General features: G+C 34.0%; 1 protein-coding gene across 2 annotated transcripts in view; it reads right to left on the bottom strand.

Moving 5' to 3' along the window:
• The window catches only part of ZCCHC7 (zinc finger CCHC-type containing 7), a 247,143-nt gene that overhangs the window by 11,497 nt on the left and 215,464 nt on the right, over positions 1-20,182 (bottom strand). For both annotated transcript variants that reach the window (XM_035016296.1, XM_035016297.1), the window contains exon 6: positions 17,307-17,342. In XM_035016296.1, the coding sequence (XP_034872187.1) occupies positions 17,307-17,342 (36 nt within the window). The remainder of the gene's footprint in view (positions 1-17,306; positions 17,343-20,182) is intronic.

Below are 20,182 nucleotides of genomic sequence, written 5' to 3' on the forward strand. Positions count from 1 at the left end.
TTAGGGCTTTAACAATCAGAGTGGAAGGGACTAGATTTTGAGTGGCATGAAAATCTAGTCTAAGGCTAATGGTAGGTGCTCAGTAATTAGTTGGCAACTGTTAGCAGAGACTATCACTAATGATAAACAGAATTATCCAGGGGCGCCTGGGTGACTCAGTTAAGCGTCTGCCTTCGGCTCAGGTCATGGTCCCAGGGTCCTGGGATCGAGCCCCGCATCGGGCTCCCTGCTTGGCGGGAAGCCTGCTTCTCCCTCTCCCACTCCCCCTGCTTGTGTTCCTGCTCTTGCTATCTTTGTCTCTGTCAAATTAATAAATAAAATCTTTAAAAAACAAAACAACAACAACAAAAAACAGAATTATTCACCCCCCAAATAATGAATCTTCTCTGAAAAACTTATGTTTATAAATTTTTCTGTTTTGTATGTGTGTGTGTGCAAATATATGGCAATTTACCCCTGAGACAAGATTTCTAGATTCACTGATGAGAAAGAAAATATGCTCACTCTGTTTATTCCACTGGAATAAGAAACTCCATTGGCTCAAATCTTATGCAAAAGGACAAGATGAAATCAGGCAGTAATGACAAGGGGGCCCAATAAAGACCAAGTTAAGAGGGCTATCCAGACGCAAACTTTGTCTTGATTGGTATGAATGCAAATAGAGATTTCCTCACAGGAGAGCCAATGGTATCCCCATGGCACTGCTGGCTTGTCCTTAAGAATACAGAACACAGGGGCGCCTGGGTGGCTCAGTTGGTTAGGCGACTGCCTTCGGCTCAGGTCATGATCCTGGAGTCCCGGGATCGAGTCCCGCATCGGGCTCCCTGTTCGGCGGGGAGTCTGCTTCTCCCTCTGATCCTCCTCCCTCTCATGCTCTCTGTCTCTCATTCTCTCTAATAAATAAATAAAATCTTTAAAAAAAAAAAAAGAATACAGAACACAGGAAAGCCACACTACTATACAACTCTCCAGTGGTTCGTTCCCATCACATACTCTCAGAATAAAGGCCACAGTGCTCCTGATCCTCCTTTCCCTATTTCACCTTCTCCCATACTAAACTGATTATTTGTCACATTTATTATCTGTCTCCCCATTGCTAGAATATAAGGTGTATGAGGTAAGGTATCTTTGTTTAGTACACTATGTATCCTTATGCTGAGAATCTAGAGTAAGTGTTGGCCGACAGGCCAAATCCAGCCTGCTGCCTGTTTTTGTATAGCCCACAGGCAAGAATGGCTTTTACGTTTAAATGGTTAAAAAAAAAAAAAAAAGGATATTTTGCAACACATGAAAATTCTATGAAATTCAAAATTCAGTGTCTGAAAATAAAGTTTTATTGGAACACTGGGAGGCACACCTGTTTACAGATTATCTAAGGCTACTTTTCTTATATTATTTTAATTCTAGTATAGTTAATATACACTGTTATATTAGTTTCAGGTGTACAATATAGTGATTCAACAATTCCATATATCACCCAGTGCTTATCAGACATTTCTCCAAAGAAGACATCCAGATGGCCAACAGACACAGGAAAAGATGCTCAACATCACTCATCAGGGAAATGCAAATCAAAACCACAATGAGATATCAGCTCACACCTGTCAGAGTGGCTAGAATCAAAAACACAAGAAACAAGTGTTGGCGAGGATGCAGTGAAAAGGGCACCCTCTTGCACTGCTGGTGGGAATGCAAACTGCTGCAGCCATTGTGGAAAACAGTATGGAGTTTCCTCAAAAAGTTTAAAATAGAACTACCTACAATCAATTTATCTATGGCAACTTTTCATGCTACAAGAGCAGTTATGACAGAGACCATATGGCCTGCCAAGCTAAACTATTTGCTATCTGGCTCTCTACAGAAGTCTGCCAATGCCTAAGCTAGAACACATAAAGTGCTCAATAAATAGGTGGTGAATGAGTAGATGTTAGACTCCAAAATTTGGGGCACCGGGTGGCTCAGTCGTTAAGCGTCTGCCTTCAGCTCAGGTCATGATCCCAGGGTCCTGGGATGTAAGCATCTAATACATTTTAGTAAGTGTTAATAATTTGGATACTTTGGGAAACAATATCAATTTTTTTATATCATTAAAGGACAACCTATAGAATTATGCTTTGATATATTAAAGAGTCTGCATAAATTAATATAGCTTCCTAAATGTCTCCCCTACTTCACATTCAGAGTGTGGTATATACTCTGGCAAAATCGGGAAGAAATTAGTTATACGAACAGAATAGAAATTCAGTTTTACAGTACCAAGGATAAAGAGATCCTTCTTAATCAAGATTTTGAAAGCATGCTTCATGGTGATCCTTATTTTATTTTGAAAGTAATTTCATTTAAAGAACCTCAAATTTAGCCCCACTGTTCATTTATGCTCCTCGATGAAGTGCAAACATTTGGATGTTCGTTCATCTGAATAATGCCACCAGTTAAAAACTTCCATTATTACTAATAAAAATAGCAACAGTATTTATATTGTGCTATGAAATTCTAAACTGTTTCACAATAATTAATTAGTAAATGACATGACAAACGCTATCTACATACTCTCATTTTAATAAACCATCATGTACTAGGACTTAATAGGAATGAAATCAGCCTAGATCTTACCTAATTAGAGAACATTTCTGTATTAGAATACAGTACTGAAAACTCAATAATGATTTCCAGTGGACAAGTTTTCATACTATGATCTAACAAAAATCTTACAGCTATTTAAAGTGGTAGAAATATAAATTTGTGACTCAATACTTCTGCCTTGGAGCATGTCTTTATTTTTAATTAACAGTAAAGGTCCAATTTAAAGCAGAATATGTCAACTGATTAGCTCTAAGTTCAGGGTTCTGTCATACAGTCTGTGCTGTGGACAAAAAGTTAAATGTAAGGGAATCAATGTAGTCTTTTAGAACTTTTTTTTTTAAGTTAAAATTTTATCTAGAGACTTTGACCCAATGGGTTACCACGTGAACTACTTATGAAAGCAGGGTTTTTTTTGGGGGGGGTTACAGACATTTAAATAATCTATATTTGTAGGGTGATATCTTAGAGATTACTTTACTATCAATATATAGAAGTAATAACCTGGTAGATAGCATTACCTATGAAAGGTCCGTCCCATCTGCTATTCTTGCTGAAAGCTTTTCATGCACCAGTAAACTCAGTAAATATCAGAAGATAAAGCATAAGCCTACCACGCCACGGATTTACTCCTAATGTCTCCTCAAAGTGCAGCCCGATGCAACGATTACAAATGATTTTCTTCTAATGTCATTTTACATAACCCTTTTTTCTGCATGAGTAGTTAGTGCGGAATGAATGAATGAATGCCATTAAAACAGTTAATCATTATCTGGGACACTGGCCTTACTCCCTTCACAACTAGGAATCTCCATGACAAAGGCCAAGAGATCAAAACGCCAGAGCTGCCTCAGTGTCCTATTTCTAACAGTAATTTTTTATGCAAATGAACCTGCTGGGCATCTCCCTCTGTGACCTTGAGCTGCCCTTATCTAAACTGACTTTGATCCAATGAGGGTCTGCATTTAGTTGAAGCTCATTACTATATAGGATAAGCAATCAATTTCACTAATTAAAGGGAATTTTCTACTCTTGTGAATGCAAAATGGACTTATTTTTATAATCACATATGCTTTGAAGACTAGACTATATATTTTTATTAATCCAATTTGTTACATGAACATATATTAAAAGGCAAATATATTAAGTACCTGAGGCAAATGTATTCATGACCAACTGTAACATTTAGTACTGAGCTTAGTGCCAGTCTTTCTGAACAAGTCACATTTATTTATATACCTCTTAAATCGGTATGCTTTTCATGCTTGAGAATGACCTTATTCTTTCAAAATATTTCCAAATCAATTTATTCTTTCAATAAGCTCACTAATAGCATGAACCTCCCCCCAACATTCATATATTTAAAAATTCCAACCTAAGTATCAAATAGGATTCTCAAGAAAATGTTACCCCAAACCAAAAGCTTGTCATCATGGTCAAAGTCCATTGGTTGAAGTGACAAATGGCATGAATTTTTTTTTTTTTTTTAGATTTTATTTATTTATTTGAGAGAGAGAGAATGAGAGAGAGAGAGCACGAGAGGGAAGAGGGTCAGAGGGAGAAGGGGGCTCCCTGCTCAGCAGGGAGCCCGATGCGGGACTCGATCCCGGGACTCCAGGATCATGACCTGAGCCGAAGGCAGTTGCTTAACCAACTGAGCCACCCAGGCGCCCGACAAACGGCATGAATTTCACATTGGAACAGAAAAAAGATTCAATTTAAAATACATATTAAAATAAATAAGTAAAATACATATTTTTTCCTCTTTAAAGACATTATTTTTACTGCCTACTCTAGAGATCAGATAGGCCCTTTAAGTATTTTATTTAGTTTTATAAAGAGTACACAGGGAAAAAGGAATGAATGCCCTCCCTTTCCTTTAGTATTGTTTACAATATAAACGCCAACAAAATGTAACAGGTCTATATTTAAGAAAAATCAAATCTGGGGCCTAAAGGAAAGAAAGGAAGAAATTTAAAAGTTAGGCAAACAGTTCTGCAGTGAACTGACCTAAAGCTGAGTCTATGACAAGGCAAAAATGATGATTCCAAGATACCAAGATATGACCAAAGATCCAAAGACCATAGTCCTGTCCTCCCTTGCCAGGGTTTTTCTGTGGCAGGTACTCACACCTGTGGACCTGGATGCCAGGTCTGTTCAAACCACAGTTCTGGACAGTCTTCCATTTGCACAGCATTCTGGCAAATGGTCACGGTATTATTTCTTTTGAGGAATACTGGGAGGAATTTTTTCTCCAAACTAAAGGCTCTGAAATTATTTTAAAACAAAGCTTCCTTCATAAAGTTTTTTAAGCTTTCGGTTTTTTTCAGTGAAAAAAAAAAAAAAAAAGAATTCAATCGTATTCCAGAGGACATTGCTACTAATTCCCCCCTACATTCTAAAAATGTCATTGAAAGCACCATATGTAATGATATACCTATTTCTTTTATGTGTTAAAAAAACTATGTCATGTACCCAACAGATTCCCAATCCATTGGGTAATTCCTTAATTAGGCAGATTTTTGAAACATGTATTATGTACACAACAGACCGGAACGTCTCCTTTGGAGCATTTTCTAGTCTATCGGGTTATTACATCATTAAGCCACACATGCTACGTAGAAAAAAATCCTTATGAAAATTCATGAAAAAATGTACAGCACATCATTAGCATGCAGCAGACGTGTATGCTTTTGATATTTTCCCTGGTAAAAAAAAAAAAAAAAAAAAACTACATGAAATAATTAGTCCAGGTCATGAAAACATGAGAAAGGTACTAGACACTGGTGAAAATGAAAATTGCAAAAAATTGCATCTCTCATGGTTTAGCTGAGGAGTAATTTGCTTTATTGGAAAATGGATTCTAAAACAGTGTTCACTTGAACTATAGCAGAATAAAGAGTGTTGCCTTATTGATTTGATATTTCCTATACACACCTAACTTCCTCCCTACTCCTCTTTTGGATACTCATAAGTTTTGTTTTTTTTTTTTTAAAGATTTTATTTATTTATTTGAGAGAGAGAGAATGAGAGACAGAGAGCATGAGAGGAAGGAGGGTCAGAGGGAGAAGCAGACTCCCTGCCAAGCAGGGAGCCCGATGCGGGACTCGATCCCGGGACTCCAGGATCATGACCTGAGCCGAAGGCAGTCGCTTAACCAACTGAGCCACCCAGGCGCCCATGGATACTCATAAGTTTTACAAACCAGTGGGCTGAAGGTTGCAAATGACCAGTGTTAAGACCATTAATTATTCAAGGCCTTTCGGAACTATGTGTTTGTATATGTATATCTTCATTTTATGTAACCAAGAGTATTATAGGGATTGCATGGGAGTGTATCTTTTTTATTAAGTTGAGATTCCATTAAAGTAATATGAAGAGAGGTAAACTGTTGGTATAACTCCCAACAGTGAAAAGGTGATATATTCACAACATCAAGCATTAGGCAAAAATCTCAAAGATGATATATTTGAAGACTAAAATAAATGAAGCACAGGTTTTATTTAAAGGAGCTATTAAACTTATTAATTTATGACTTTTCTTTTTGTAAATGAGATCCCGCCCTACATCCCTGCCCACTCCCCAAAAAAACCCAACAACAAAAAAAGAAAACCTCAGTAAGCAGAGAACAATGAACATATGCAAGACAGTGAGGATCACGGTAATTCACTCCCTGAATGCTCCAAATCTTCATGGCTTAAAAAGCATCCCAATTTTCTCCAAAGGTAGTGGCATTTATTCACTGGGCCATAGCTAATTTTACATGGAATGCAAAAATGTTAGTTTAAGTTTAATTTACCACCCTATTTAAATATTTCCAATGTAGCTCTCAAACTGCAGAGCTATCCCTCCGTCTATTTTAATTTTAAAGTAAGTTAGCAAAGGCTTCCTTCTTAATCCCCAGAGACTACCTACATAGTGACACAAACGCACAAATTTATGACAGCAACATAAATGCTCTTCTGAAGTAATGTGCAACATTAAGTGAAAATCGTTTCCTGGAAAGATATTATAGGTATCTATATTTTATTTGCCATCTTAAACATATCTGGGTCTTTATGGCCTTATTTTAAAAATGTATTTCCTTTTTATATTTCCTGGTGCAAATGGACTGCATAAATAAGCAATGTGCTATGAGGCTTCAGACCAGCCGATAAAACCTTTCAATTTTCATGCCAGCTTCTTCTTTTGTAATTCAAATCCGCCTGGAAACTGGCAGCTCTGAAAACTGAAACAAGCACTGCCACAAATACCTTGTAATGCTATCGACCTTGTCTGCCCATGCAGTGAGAAAGGGGGATGCGTATGTGTCTGCAGCCATCCAGATAACACAACTCATTTTTTTGGGGGGGGGGGGGCGTTGGGGTGGGGATAACAGAAGCCAGCCCCAGACGGTGCACCAAGCGCAGTCATTACCAGGCGTGCTGGAGAATAAGTCTCTTCAAAATACACAGTGCATTTAAAAACCACATATGAGGCTGAGCCACTGCTGTCATTACCAATTTTAATTTAGCTCCTTCAGTTTGCCAGCCAGATAAACTCTTTAGTGCTGTTTTTTAATCTATTTGCCACATTTTATGTTTAAGATTATAGTAATATGGACAGGAGAAGGAATCACTTTTAGGGGAAATAAAGAAATAGATCCGCTTATCAGCGCCCATCAGAAAGTTCATTAATCAGCCAGGCTTTGTGCCCTCTAAATTGAAAGGTTAAATAATCCTCTCAGGAATATTTCTTGGCCCCTCCGCCAATTGTCCGGAGAGGAGCTGCCATTCACAGCACGCGGGATCAGTGACAGGGTATCTTACCACTGTTTGGACCCCAAACAATGATGGACAAATGGCCTGGTTTACAAAGAACCTTTTAGTACATGGATGGAAAAGGACCACAGCTTTGAAGCAGGGTGGAGGGATAAGGAGGGAGTGAAGACAGGATGTGGCGGGGAGGGACAGAAAAGAATACGTCCATGTGTGAATCCATGGATATTTTATCTGAATGTTTACTGGGGTGGACTATAAAACATAGAAACTACATTAATATACATCTTCCAACCATATGAAGCACTTAACATATTCAAATTTGCTTGAATATTTTGCATACAACTGTATAGAAACCATCATTGAAAAATTAATAGAGCTGTGGCTCTATTATATTTATTAGCTAAAACACAGAGGATTCAAAAAAAGAACATGATTTTCATTTTTACCATACCTCCACATGACTTACAACAGAAAGCACTCCCCCTCCCCATGCAATTGTGCTTATTCGCCTGAAATGGTCTTAACCAACAGTCACAAAGGCAGGGAATTCCACAGCTGTAAGGGCCTGTCTAAAGAGGGGAGAGTAAGGCTTTTTTTGCTTTTCCAATATGCCTTATCTTAGCTCCTGCTTGTCTTAAAATAAAGAACAAACATGGAATAGGAATGCTCTTTGAAAGAATACAAATCACAGGCACTGAGAAAATGCTTAATTTTGTGTTGCCTTTTTGGCTGAACCTATAAGAGAATACAACTGGAAGTCTGTAAGAGTGAGCAAGCTCTTACACCTCAGCATCTTGCTGTGAAATCAGACTGGTTTCTGGCCTCAGTCATGTGAAGGCATGAAGCAGTTTCATCTGAAGTACAAAAAAACCGATATGCTATTTTGTTTCCTTCCTCATCTGATTAACATAAACCCTCTACCCCTAGCAGAAAGTATTACAATTGATATGTGTGTGTGTGTGTGTGTGTGTGTGTGTGAGAACTGTTCAATTTCATATTATTCTCAAGATTTATGTAATTTCATTGCTTATGATAACTATATTCAGATGACACTGAAGTTACCATTTAAGAACTGAATGTTTATAACATATTAATTACATTATATATATTTTTCAAAATGATATCATTGTGTCTTTATATGGTACATACGTTATATAGTCATTTTCATTAGGAGAAGTAGCCTAAATATTTTTGTGATCTACTTCTTAAATGTCTTTATAATGATTTTTAGGCAAATCAAATTTAGAAAATAATTTAAGTTTGCTGTATTTAAAAGTTACCTACATTTCTAGAAAAGACACAGATAAATAATAAGAAAATGAAAAGTGAGCTAAATACTTTGGTTAACAAAAGACAGTGCTTGTGAGTATTTTAATTTCAGTAACTATAAGAAGGAAACATTTTTAGGAGACAAAGAGGTCATTATGAATCTCCTTATCTTAAGCAATAACAGTCTTTTCAAAAGACATTACAATAATCTGATAACCTGAGTTTGGGCTATTAGTCCAGAGGCCATCTCTACAGGTGTGAGGCATGTATGGGCTTGCTTTACTGGAGCTCACACAGTGTTGAATACAAGCTATGTGGTAGGTATTGTGCCAAGTACTTTATATTTATTATCTCACTGCATACTTAGAACAAGAAAGCACTATCCTCATTTTTCAGATGAAGAAACCAAGGATCTTAGAAGCCAAATATTTTAACTAGGTTTGACCATCTAAGTAAATTAAAGAGCCAGAATATGAGACGTCTGATCCCAAAGCTGGCATTCTTTTTTCTATTTTGATTAAAAAAAAAGAAAAATTCCCTAGTAATTTCCTCAGAAATAAGTCTTCCACTCCAAATCAATTTTATAGCATGTTTTTTAAGGACTTCAGTAAAATTAGGAGGGAATATGATATAACTATAAATAAAGGCAACAGGAGAGATCCAAGAGAGACAAATTGTGATTTTATTGTATAAACAAAGCTAATGAACAATCCAAAATTCAGTTCCCCTAACTGAAAAGAAATGTGGCAGTAACCCACAAATACACGTAAAGAATAATATTTATGTAAAATTGGTATTTATAGACATGGATACATTACTAAGTTATAAAGATGACTGTAATTTATCTAATAGATTTGGCTTCATATGACTTTTGAAAGAAGGAATGAAAATAATGTGGTATCTTTATTACCAACTGATTCATACACATGAATTCTTTTTACAAAGCTGATATGGATTTCTGAACATTCCCATGGAAAAACTCTTGTTTTGAAATGTGATCTACCAGAGTATTGGTATACCAATTAAGGCAAAGGTCTATTTTAATTCCAAAGATAGTAAAAAAAATTTTTTGGTCAAATGGTCTCTAAATATGTAGCATTTTTCTTCATATAATATTTTTGATATTTCAAAAAACCCAAGGATATTAGTTTTGGATGACTATTACTGAGTTCAAAATAGCTGAAAGAAAATAATTTCAGGGCGTGTGGGTGGCTCAGTGGTTAAGCAACTGCTTTTGGCTTGGGTCATGATCCCGGAGTCCCAGGATCGAGTCCCACATCGGGCTCCCTGCTCGGCGGGGAGTCTGCTTCTCCCTCTGACCCTCTCCCCTCTCATGCTCTCTCTCACTCTCTCTCTCTCTCAAATAAATAAATAAAATCTTAAGCGTCTGCCTTCGGCTCAGGTCATGATCCCAGGGTCCTGGGATCAAGCCCCGCATCGGGCTCCCTGCTCAGCGGGAAGCCTGCTTCTCCCTCTCCCATTCCCCCTGCTTGTGTTCCCTCTCTTGCTGTGTCTCTCTCTGACAAATAAACAAAATCTTAAAAAAAAAAAAAAATTTCAAATGTACAAAAACATAACTCTCATGATTTTGTTGTATGTGGGATCAAATGGCAAATGAATTTCAAGTCTAAAATTTGATTGATTTTATCAATAATTCATTAACTTTTAGTCATTTAAGAGATTTTGCTTTTAAAATCTTAAACTTAATTCAGTTTAAGATTACTAATAGAGTTTATACCGTAACAGAAAATGTAACACTAGTTCAGAGAGATTGTTCATGTCAACAAGTCAAGGGGTTCTTTCAGGACTCTTTCCCTGCAGATTATTCAAATGATTGACCAAAACTCTTAAAGGTTATGGTTGATCATGACAGTGACTAACTAAGTGATTCCTAAATACTTAAGACCTGTTAGGAATTACTATAATCTACCATGTCATTTACATGCATGACTACTAAAAGGAATGTTTAATACAAATATCATTGGTCCTGTATACTTTATCTACTTTTATTCTTGCACTGAAATGTCCAGAGAAGATTATGACAAGCTCAATCAGTTGGAGTATATTTATTTAAGGAATGGTATGAATCACCTGTTCAAAATACATATGAAAAATAATCACTTAAATATGCTAAAATTATTCTACGTAATACTTCTATTCTCTTTATGCGTGGTTAACATGACAAATAATAGGCATCATTCAACATTTCAGATTTTTAAACTACAATTTATTATATAATTTATTATATAGCACTGTGCAGTGTTAAACTGGATTTTGAACATTCTCAGGCTACCTGTTTATATTCATTTTTGTTATAACAAGAGCCCTATTTCAAAGTGTAGGGTTGTAAGTAAAAAAACAACGTAGTTTTATTTGCGATTATATGAATAATGTATGTGTTTCTGAAGGAGAAGAAAAGACTTAAAAAATGTTACATATTAAAATTATAAATACTTAGAAATAGAATTTAATTACCACAGAATGTAAGTATTAAGAAGAAACTGCCCCTATAATGACTAACTATAATTCCTTTTTAAGCAAAGGTGAACATACTTAGGGAACAGGAAAGGGCAGTAAAAAGTTCAAATGTAATTTGCATCCTTTTATCATCCTCAGGAGAAACCTCTGCCAACAGAAAAGAAAAAGTCCGTAACAAGTACTCCCTTAAATTTTTAAAACAGAAGTAAAATCTGAAGCCCATATAGTAAATATTTAAGTCCTAAATGTAATGGTGTTTGCCCACAGCTACTAAGGGGCAGACAAAAAGGCACAGGGACTTTTTTTGTCAAATAAAAAAAGTTAGCTGTTTATAGTAGAGCTTCAGGTTCAATTAGTCTATTACTGAACAACATGTGCTACCTAAAAAATGACATGATGATGGCTGACGAGGACATATCTTCAGATATTTAGAAGATGGCAAACACAGCTGCATCCAGGTCAAAACATTTATAATGAATCTTTTATAAATCATGTGAATGCTGCATACTTTTCATTGCTTATCCAAAACACTTAAATTTATAAGAGAATTAATATCATAAAGTACTTGATATTATTTAAATATCTTAACACAAGAAAAAAATCTACTCAAAATATGCCATATTGATTTCTCATTTAAAACAAATTATTTTCTGCATTAAAATACTGAAAGTCAAATAATTTGGAAATTCTCTCTGAAGGGGATGATGACACCTCAGTATTTCTTAGAAAAGAAGAACATTTAAAGGCTCTCCTATGTGTATCAATAAATAAATAATAAATAAATTATACACAACTAAATTTTACTTTACTCCCATTCATTAATAAGTTTGTGTATATACAATGTCTAAATTTCTGAGGAAACACTGTGAAAGGAAAAATAACATGTGCATTTATAATTCACAATGTTCACTTTTTTTCCTCTTCCTTTCACAGAAGCTTTAGAAAATTGCTCTTTGATGATTTGGCAAATTGTATTTATTTTTAAATGAATCTCATTTACTGAGATTGATAATTCCAGGTTTCATTTGCTCTGAAATTGCATTTTCCAATTGCTTCCAATGATAAGTTCTAGAAAAATGTGGTCCAACATGCCAGTGAAATAAAGATTCAAAAAAAAAGGAAGAAAAAAAAACCCACCTCAGGTGACCTACTCTGTAAATGTCGGAATTACATTTTATACTAAATTCTAAACATGGTAAGATTGAAGTAAAAAAACTGCTAGCAAAATGTTGACACTAAATACTTTAAGAACAAGGTATTTAAATAAATACAGAAGTATTCACATAAATTTTTCATCTGAAAAATATTTTAAAATTTTAGTCACTATCCAAATGTCTTTTCTATCTGTTATATATGGAGTATTAGAAAATAGTCATTAGTGCTTATTCAGAAATTCTTTTTATTCAGACACCAAGTAACTTGAAACATAAAGCATTCTGATTTATTTTGTAGTACTACAATGAGAAGACAGCCTTGAGGTACTACAAAATAGTTGTGTGCCTTCTGAATCATCAGAGCATGATTACACTCACCACAGTAGTATTTCAGTATTAAGGGCATTTTTAATGAAAACTAAATCTCTGAAAATTTGACAGAGATGTAATATCTCAATAGCAACATTTAACCAACCACAACATTGATACAGTAATACCAGATCTTGAGGGGGGAAAAAACCCCAACAGTTGAAACAAGAGTATTCCTGGTTCTTGAGAAGTCTGCAAACTGAACTGAACTACCAAAATAAGAGCTTCCAAGATGAATTTTAAAGTGTTAGTTTATGATAATCTGTATGCCAGGCCTCAAGATATGGTATCAAAAAAAAAAGTTGATTTAAATTTTCCAAAGTAGAGTGAGGCCTAGTTCTCACTCTATTCTGGAGTTAACACTTTAAAATACAGTATGTAACCAGTTCTATTTTCTTAAACACACACATGGAAAAGGACATATCACTTGATATCTACTGTGGATGGTGTTCTCGTGGGTTTTGCAGTTCTGCTTATGTAGCCAAAGAGCTCTGAGAAAAAGACTGAGGATTCCCAATATATATTTAATTAAGAGAGAAAGAGGTATTGTATTCTCTCCCCGCCCCCCACTCCGCCCCCCACAAAGAAAAGATTCTAGCTTGGGCTGACTTCTGGAAACTTTTAATTTTTCATTTTAAGTTATTTTTAAAAATCCACTTCAGTGTTAGGCAGTTAGAAAATTGTTACTCATCCTATCTTACATCAAAATTCCAGGATAAAGACTTTTGGATACCTTTATCCTCACACAATCAAATTCCCTTTGTTATTCCTCCCTTTTGGACTACAAAAAGCATAGCTCTAGAGTTAAATTTAAGTCTGTTCACATTTAGGGTTACCTCCTGTGTGGCATGGCATAGGATGCTTTAGAGTAGCACTCTTGTTTAGTGTAAAACCCTCATTTCCGTACTGTGAAAATCCAGAAAACACATTTCTAAATTGATGTTTCCAGTAAGGAGAGAAAACCGAGGAGCAAAACAAAACGAAATTGTTAATTATGGTCCATAAGGTATACTCTGGCATTCAAGTAGTTCAGGTAAGACATTATTGATTACTACTAAATTCTGGTCACCAGCTTTTTCCTAGGCTAGACAGGAAGGCAAAGAAATCCTACTCCTCCCCATTTCCCTGACAGCAAGTATTTTACTTTTTGAAGTGTGAATTCTAGGTATTCCAAACACTATATATATAAAGAATCATTTAAAAGGTAATTCTTCCAAAAAGATTGCATTTGCTTCCTATTTAAACTTTTAGTTAAAAAGGTAGTAGGTTGTAACATATTTTAACAATGTACACAAAGAAATCTGGGCGCAAAATTAAACATAAAAGATATATTGTCCTTTTTCATTCTTAACACACACAGCCCCCAAATAGCAAACTCCTAGTTACTTTTTTTAAAGTAAGTAGATTAAAAAACAAGATTAACAAAATGTCCAAAGCATGTCAAATTATAGCCTCTACTAGTTAAAAATTCTGTTAGTTCTAAAACTCTGTTGGTGGCCATTTTGGCCTAGGATTTTTAATATAAATGAGACTAGAAATGACAGGGAATGGGGAAGGGACTTTCCTTCTTGAGAGGGAAAATTTTATCTAGAATGAGTTATCTGAAAGATGAAAAAGAATATTCAAAGTCAGACTTCACCAAAATCTGAAAATATAACAGAAATTAAAATACAAGAACAGTGCTATAGTATTGAAGATTTAAAAAACTTTACAAACATTTCTGAAGAAGTAAATACATAAAATATTTGGGGAAATTATTTAATTCTAAATAAAAATAATATATATATTTTTTTCCTATGCAGGGCTCCAAAGTGGTCATCTAAAGTCATCAAATTATATGACATAAGTTTATAGTCATTAAAATATACCAAGAAAAATGACATAGCTAAATTAGTTGTTATAATATGCATACATAGTATACATATATATCTATGTAGATATATATGTAGATATATATACATAGAGGTATATACTACCTCTATGTAGATATATATGTAGCATCTTTTTATCAGAGTTTTATTGGCATGTACCCTTTAGAATGATGGTCTTAGTTATTTTTCATGTAGTGAAGTCCAGTCAAGTTTAGTTAAAAAGCTGTTCTATTTTATGTTCTATTCAGATACAAGTTGTTAAGGAGGCTTTATTTTTATCTCATTTAACTGCTGAAAACAGTGAACATTTCCCTTCTTTAATTTTCTTCTTACTTTAGAATGTATTTTAAGAAATTTTTGATTTGGAACATTTTGCAAGTCCACTTATACCCATCAACTTCACCATCTTTCTTGTGTATCTGAGAAATAATTCTCTATTTAACCTACAGATTTTTTTTTTTTTTTAAAGAAAGAAAGCAATTCCTAAATAGACCTTAAATTGTAGTTGCTAAACTTTAGGCTGTGCAAATGTCCTTCTAGTCTTATTGATAAAAAGTAGATAAAAGCAACTGAAAAGTTCTGAAATGTAAACATTTCCAAACTGGATATACTAATCAACTTATTCCCCCAAAAGCACAGTTGATTTTGGGTAAGAAATGGATACTTTCTGGGTTAAAAAAAGAAACTAATCAATGATTAAATGCAGAAATTTCCAGAGCTTTAAGAAGCCTGGTTTAAAGGAATATACAGTGACAATTCTAACCTAGGCTTCATTACTTGGTCACTGCTGAGTGATGCCACATTCACATGTGAGGGCTACTATAAGTCAATAGATGGCAGTCCATCGCCTAGTAAAAGGGCTGAAGATGATGAAACTCACCATGCATCTTGCTTTTATTCAAGATTAAATATTGCTTAATTATACACATTTGGATTTGCCTATATACATAATTATTTACCTATTTTATTTTAGATGGATTGATACATATATACACATGTTTATAAATGTACTAGTTTACAATTTATATTTGCATAGTAAACTAATTCTAAATTACTAAGTATTAATTTAAACTTGACAATCAGAAATTGTGATAGTTACCTGCAATATTGTTTTGAAAAATTAATCAGAACTCCAGATTAAGAACAATGGATTTTTCAAAATGATTTTGTTATACCTATAAACAGAATATATTGTAACTCCCCAAAAGGGAAATTCATTCTGTTTTCATTTGTTTTTTCCCAACTATTCTTTTACAATGTTTTTCAAGACCTATACTATCATCAAACCCTCAAATATTTCTGTTATACTAAACACTAATTTCTATCCTTCTATGACAGTTATATAAAAGAATATAGGTGCAAGTAATGAAAAGAGTGGCTTTAGAGTAGTACTTCCCATACTTCAAGTTTTCAAGGCTGGAATTCTCTTAACTTAGGGGAAAAGGGAAAAGAAATGCAATTGTCAAATCTATTAGGCTATTACTTAATAAAAGTACTGATGAAGAAAACTGCCATACAGTTACAAAAAGTGACTATGATCTTGAAAAATATATGACTGGATTTCAATCAAATTTAGGCTATAAGGATTTCCCCATAGTATGTTAGGACAAAAAAAATTGCTATATAAGTATAATATATCCATATGAGTTACATCTGTAACATATGTGTGTTAGCATACATAGGGGTGTGTGTGTGTTTATTTTGGTATAACACTAAATATTTTAATAAAACCCAATTTGGGACTGAAGGATAATTGAGGAATTATAGCTTTCTACTGAGAATCTTTACATAAATTAAACAGTGATAACAATATGAAAACATATTCCTCATGAAAACATATATTATTCCTTGCGTCTTGGGCCTGTGATGGATATATTGGTAGTTTGAGTCACTTGGTTTACTTTTTATTTCTACAAGAGGAGAGCAATAAGAGTACATGTTTTTGTAAAACTTTGTCCTTTCTATTTTTCTACCTGTCTTCCTATAACCAAAACCTTTTTGGTGTTAACCTTAAGGAACAGCTTTTATAACATTGTTATAACTGTATAACTGTAAGTAATTTTTATTATTGTGTCTTGCTCAGTGTAGCACATTTAGTATATTAAAAAATGACTACTAGGGCTATTGTGAATTATTGAAATTATTTAAGCTGAATATTAAAAATCAAATAACTTCATAATATTGAGCACTAGCCAAATGATTCCATAGTAAATTATGTTTTCCACTTCTACTTAGCCTAAATTCACAATAAAAGGAAACCAGATAATTGAATAACTTGAATGGTATTAAGCAGATGTTTATACACTTTGAGTAAGTCAAGAGGAGCTTAAGGATATGACATTTGAATTGTTCTCTATGAAAGATACACTGAGCTTTTCTTAGTTTCATTAAAAAATATGTGCAAAAATTTCAATAAAGCCAGAAGAATGATTAAGGAAGAGATTATGGACTATATGCTTATGGACTGTAGATAATACAACATTTTAAAGACACTGGATTGCTATTATTCTTTTATGGCTCCTGGCATACTTTTCCCCTTTAATTTAATGAATGTAGTCTAGGAAGACTGAGATACCATGATGTAATCATTAAATGATGTGAGTAATAAAAAAACAATCAAAATCTTTTCAGAACAGGAAGATAGAGAATAGACTGGTGGGCAGGGGAGAAGAAAAAAAGTGTATTATTGCTTTCTCAGTGCAAAAACTCTTCAGATGTTTATTATCTTCCAGTAGAAGATGCTTGTCTATATTTTATGGTCAGCAGTTCAGAGAAGGATAAATAGGCTAGGTCTTGGGGAAAATAAAAAAGGTGTTTCTACTCACCGTTAGGTGATACTGCCTCCAGATTTCTGGGCAAGCCTGGAAAATAAAAATATTGATCAGCTGGGAGCATGAAACAAGGTACTTTACAGCCTGTTGGTTTTGGCATAACCCAGCATCCACCGGTGTCGGTCACAGGAAAATAAGAAGCTTAACAGAAAGGGTCTGCATTTCAGCTTCAAAAACCTGGCTAGACAGTTTAATTGAATTTTACACTGGTTTAACACACTCCCTGCCATTGTCAGAAAGCCAGTAACAAAGTTTTCTCTCTCTTTTTTTCTTTTCAGGTTAGAAATTTTGGGGCACTAAGATGTGATTAAGAGCCATAACTCAGTTAAACTGATAAATGAACAGCAGTGGTCAAAATCAGTAAGACTCACTAAGTACACCTTTTAGAAGAACATTTTGAACCTTGGTAGTATGATAAAAAAAAAAAAACCCAATTTAATAGCAACTGCTTTAAAGAAGACTTCACTGTGGTTATATATTTCTGATGTCTGTTGCCATCCTTTAGTCACTTGCTGCTAACCTTCAATACTCTGCGTAATAGAGTAAAAAGAGAATTAAAACAAAACAAAACAAAACAAAAACAACCCCAAGAATCTGAAGTTCCTGTCTTTTCCCTTAAAAGTTGTCTTATCTGTACATTTATAGGCAAATAACTTAAAAAAACAATAAAACCTCAATAACTTTGTAAAAGGTGGATTTATTGAAGCTCGAATAGGTAACAAACAAACACAAGCAACAAACAGCAGCAGCAACGACAAAAAAACGAGATATTTCCTTATGGATACAAATATAAATCTTCTTCCCTTATACTTAAATTAGGACTCTGTTAGGGAAACACTTTCTAATCAAGTTCTTATGTTTTACTGGTCTGCCATCTTCTGAGAAAAAGAACAGTTGATGTCAAAAAGTCTTTTTTATAATTATATTATAGCAATAATTAAAATATATTAAACCAAGCTAAGTAAATGGCAGTTCTTAAAGTAAATGTGAATGTACAGCTTTTGTTTAAAAATGTGTGTATACACATATACATGTTATATATATATACACACACATATGCATGCCTAAAATTTGAATGAGTTGAGTCTTTTTTAAACCTTTATTATCTTTCACGTACACTTTGAAACAATTCTTTACCTGATTTGTCATTCCTCTTTCATTTATTTTTCAGGGTAGTGATGATAAAACTAACAAATATAATTCATACACTCTAAAGATATTATGGGTATGGTAATAATTCAGAAAATAATTTTTGAATGGCAAAACCTCTACTGGTTATATCATCATAACTGATTAGACAAAAAAAGAGTAGATAGTTCTAACTATGCAGAAAATTTTATCCATTATGTATTTTAAGCTTACCTATCCTATGTCATTTTCTAAAGAAAGGTGTGTAAATTAAGACTATTTTTAGTGGTCAGCTTTCCAATTTAAATGTCATATTCATGCAAACTAAAGTGTCTGACTAAAAAAAGCCACTTGTATACAGTGATTTCTGGATGAACAACACTGATCAAAAAGAAACTATTTTTAAGAAGTAAAAAGTAGCTTCAGAAGGCAAAGATTACGTTAGGTACCAAATAACAGCCACAGACTTGTAGGTTACAAAGGTTCTCAATAAAGCATATACATATTTGTTTTAATAAACATATTTACACACGAAGATCTAATGTACAATATACCTTTAAATATTCATTTCCTACCTTCTATCATAAGCTTTTTGCTATGTATATATAATTTGAGTTGGATTACTGTAGAGATAAGCAAGCAGTTATTTATACATTAGTTATGGATAGTTCTTGATTACCACAATGTCCTCAGAATAATACGGTTGAAAAATCGCAATCACTGAGTTGTCATACCCTGGCAGAATGCCACTCTACCATGTGACCTTTTCTTGTGTTGCAGCAATTTAGTAATAAAAGAAAGAATTACTTGGTTTTTGAACAATCATCTGATTGCTCTGTACATGAAGATGATGCCTGATAAGAAAATTAATAGGGAGAGACATGAAACTTTTCTCTTGTTAGACAATAGTATCAGAATTTTTAAAAAATCCTATCTTATCTCATACAAGTACTTTTACTCAACATTCCCATGCATAGTTTCACTTTACTATTTTCTAACTAATATATGTCTGTTAAGGTTAAAATGAAGAAATTTTTTCACCTCAAAACAGGTGCCAATAGAAAGCACACAACTTTAATTCTAAGTATATGGCATACAATACTTAGGATTATTATTAATAAATTAAGTGTTAATATTTTTTTGCTTGTTGTGGCTTCTACTTCTCACCATTCCTTAGTCACTGCACATATTTTTCTTTTTATCAAACAGAATGTCATAGTATCCATATTTATGCATCTACTGCATAGAAAATTTAGACAGAATACAGTAATTTCTAAAGCAAGAGGCTTACTACTGCAGTGGGCACTTTTGAAAAAAATTTAAAGTATTTGAAATGAATGACTAGCCTGCTGTGGACCTCATCTAAGATGAAAATGTAACAAACTATTAAAATATAACTGTATTTATTGGTTGTCCTGGTGATCTCACCTTACTGGCACTTAGATGGACAGCAACCCAAAGAGCCTCCTCAAGTCTCACAACTGAAAACACACAAAGTGTACCTGTACATCTGTTTTAGCAATGTGCTACACTGTTTGCCAACTTTCACCCAACTAGCTTTCCCCTCTATTGTATTTTGTATAATAAACCATACATGAATAACTGAGTGTTATTATTCATAAAATTCAAAGATGAATCAACACAGTTTGCCACACCAGATGAATTGAGTTTATATTGTGCATTTCAACCCATACTGAATTTTATCAGGTGCTAATTACTGTTTTACGAGAACAACGGCTTAG

The sequence above is a fragment of the Mirounga leonina genome, unplaced genomic scaffold (genome assembly GCF_011800145.1).
Source record: "Mirounga leonina isolate KUSES-001 unplaced genomic scaffold, KU_Mleo_1.0 Mir_170, whole genome shotgun sequence".
NCBI lineage: Eukaryota > Metazoa > Chordata > Mammalia > Carnivora > Phocidae > Mirounga > Mirounga leonina.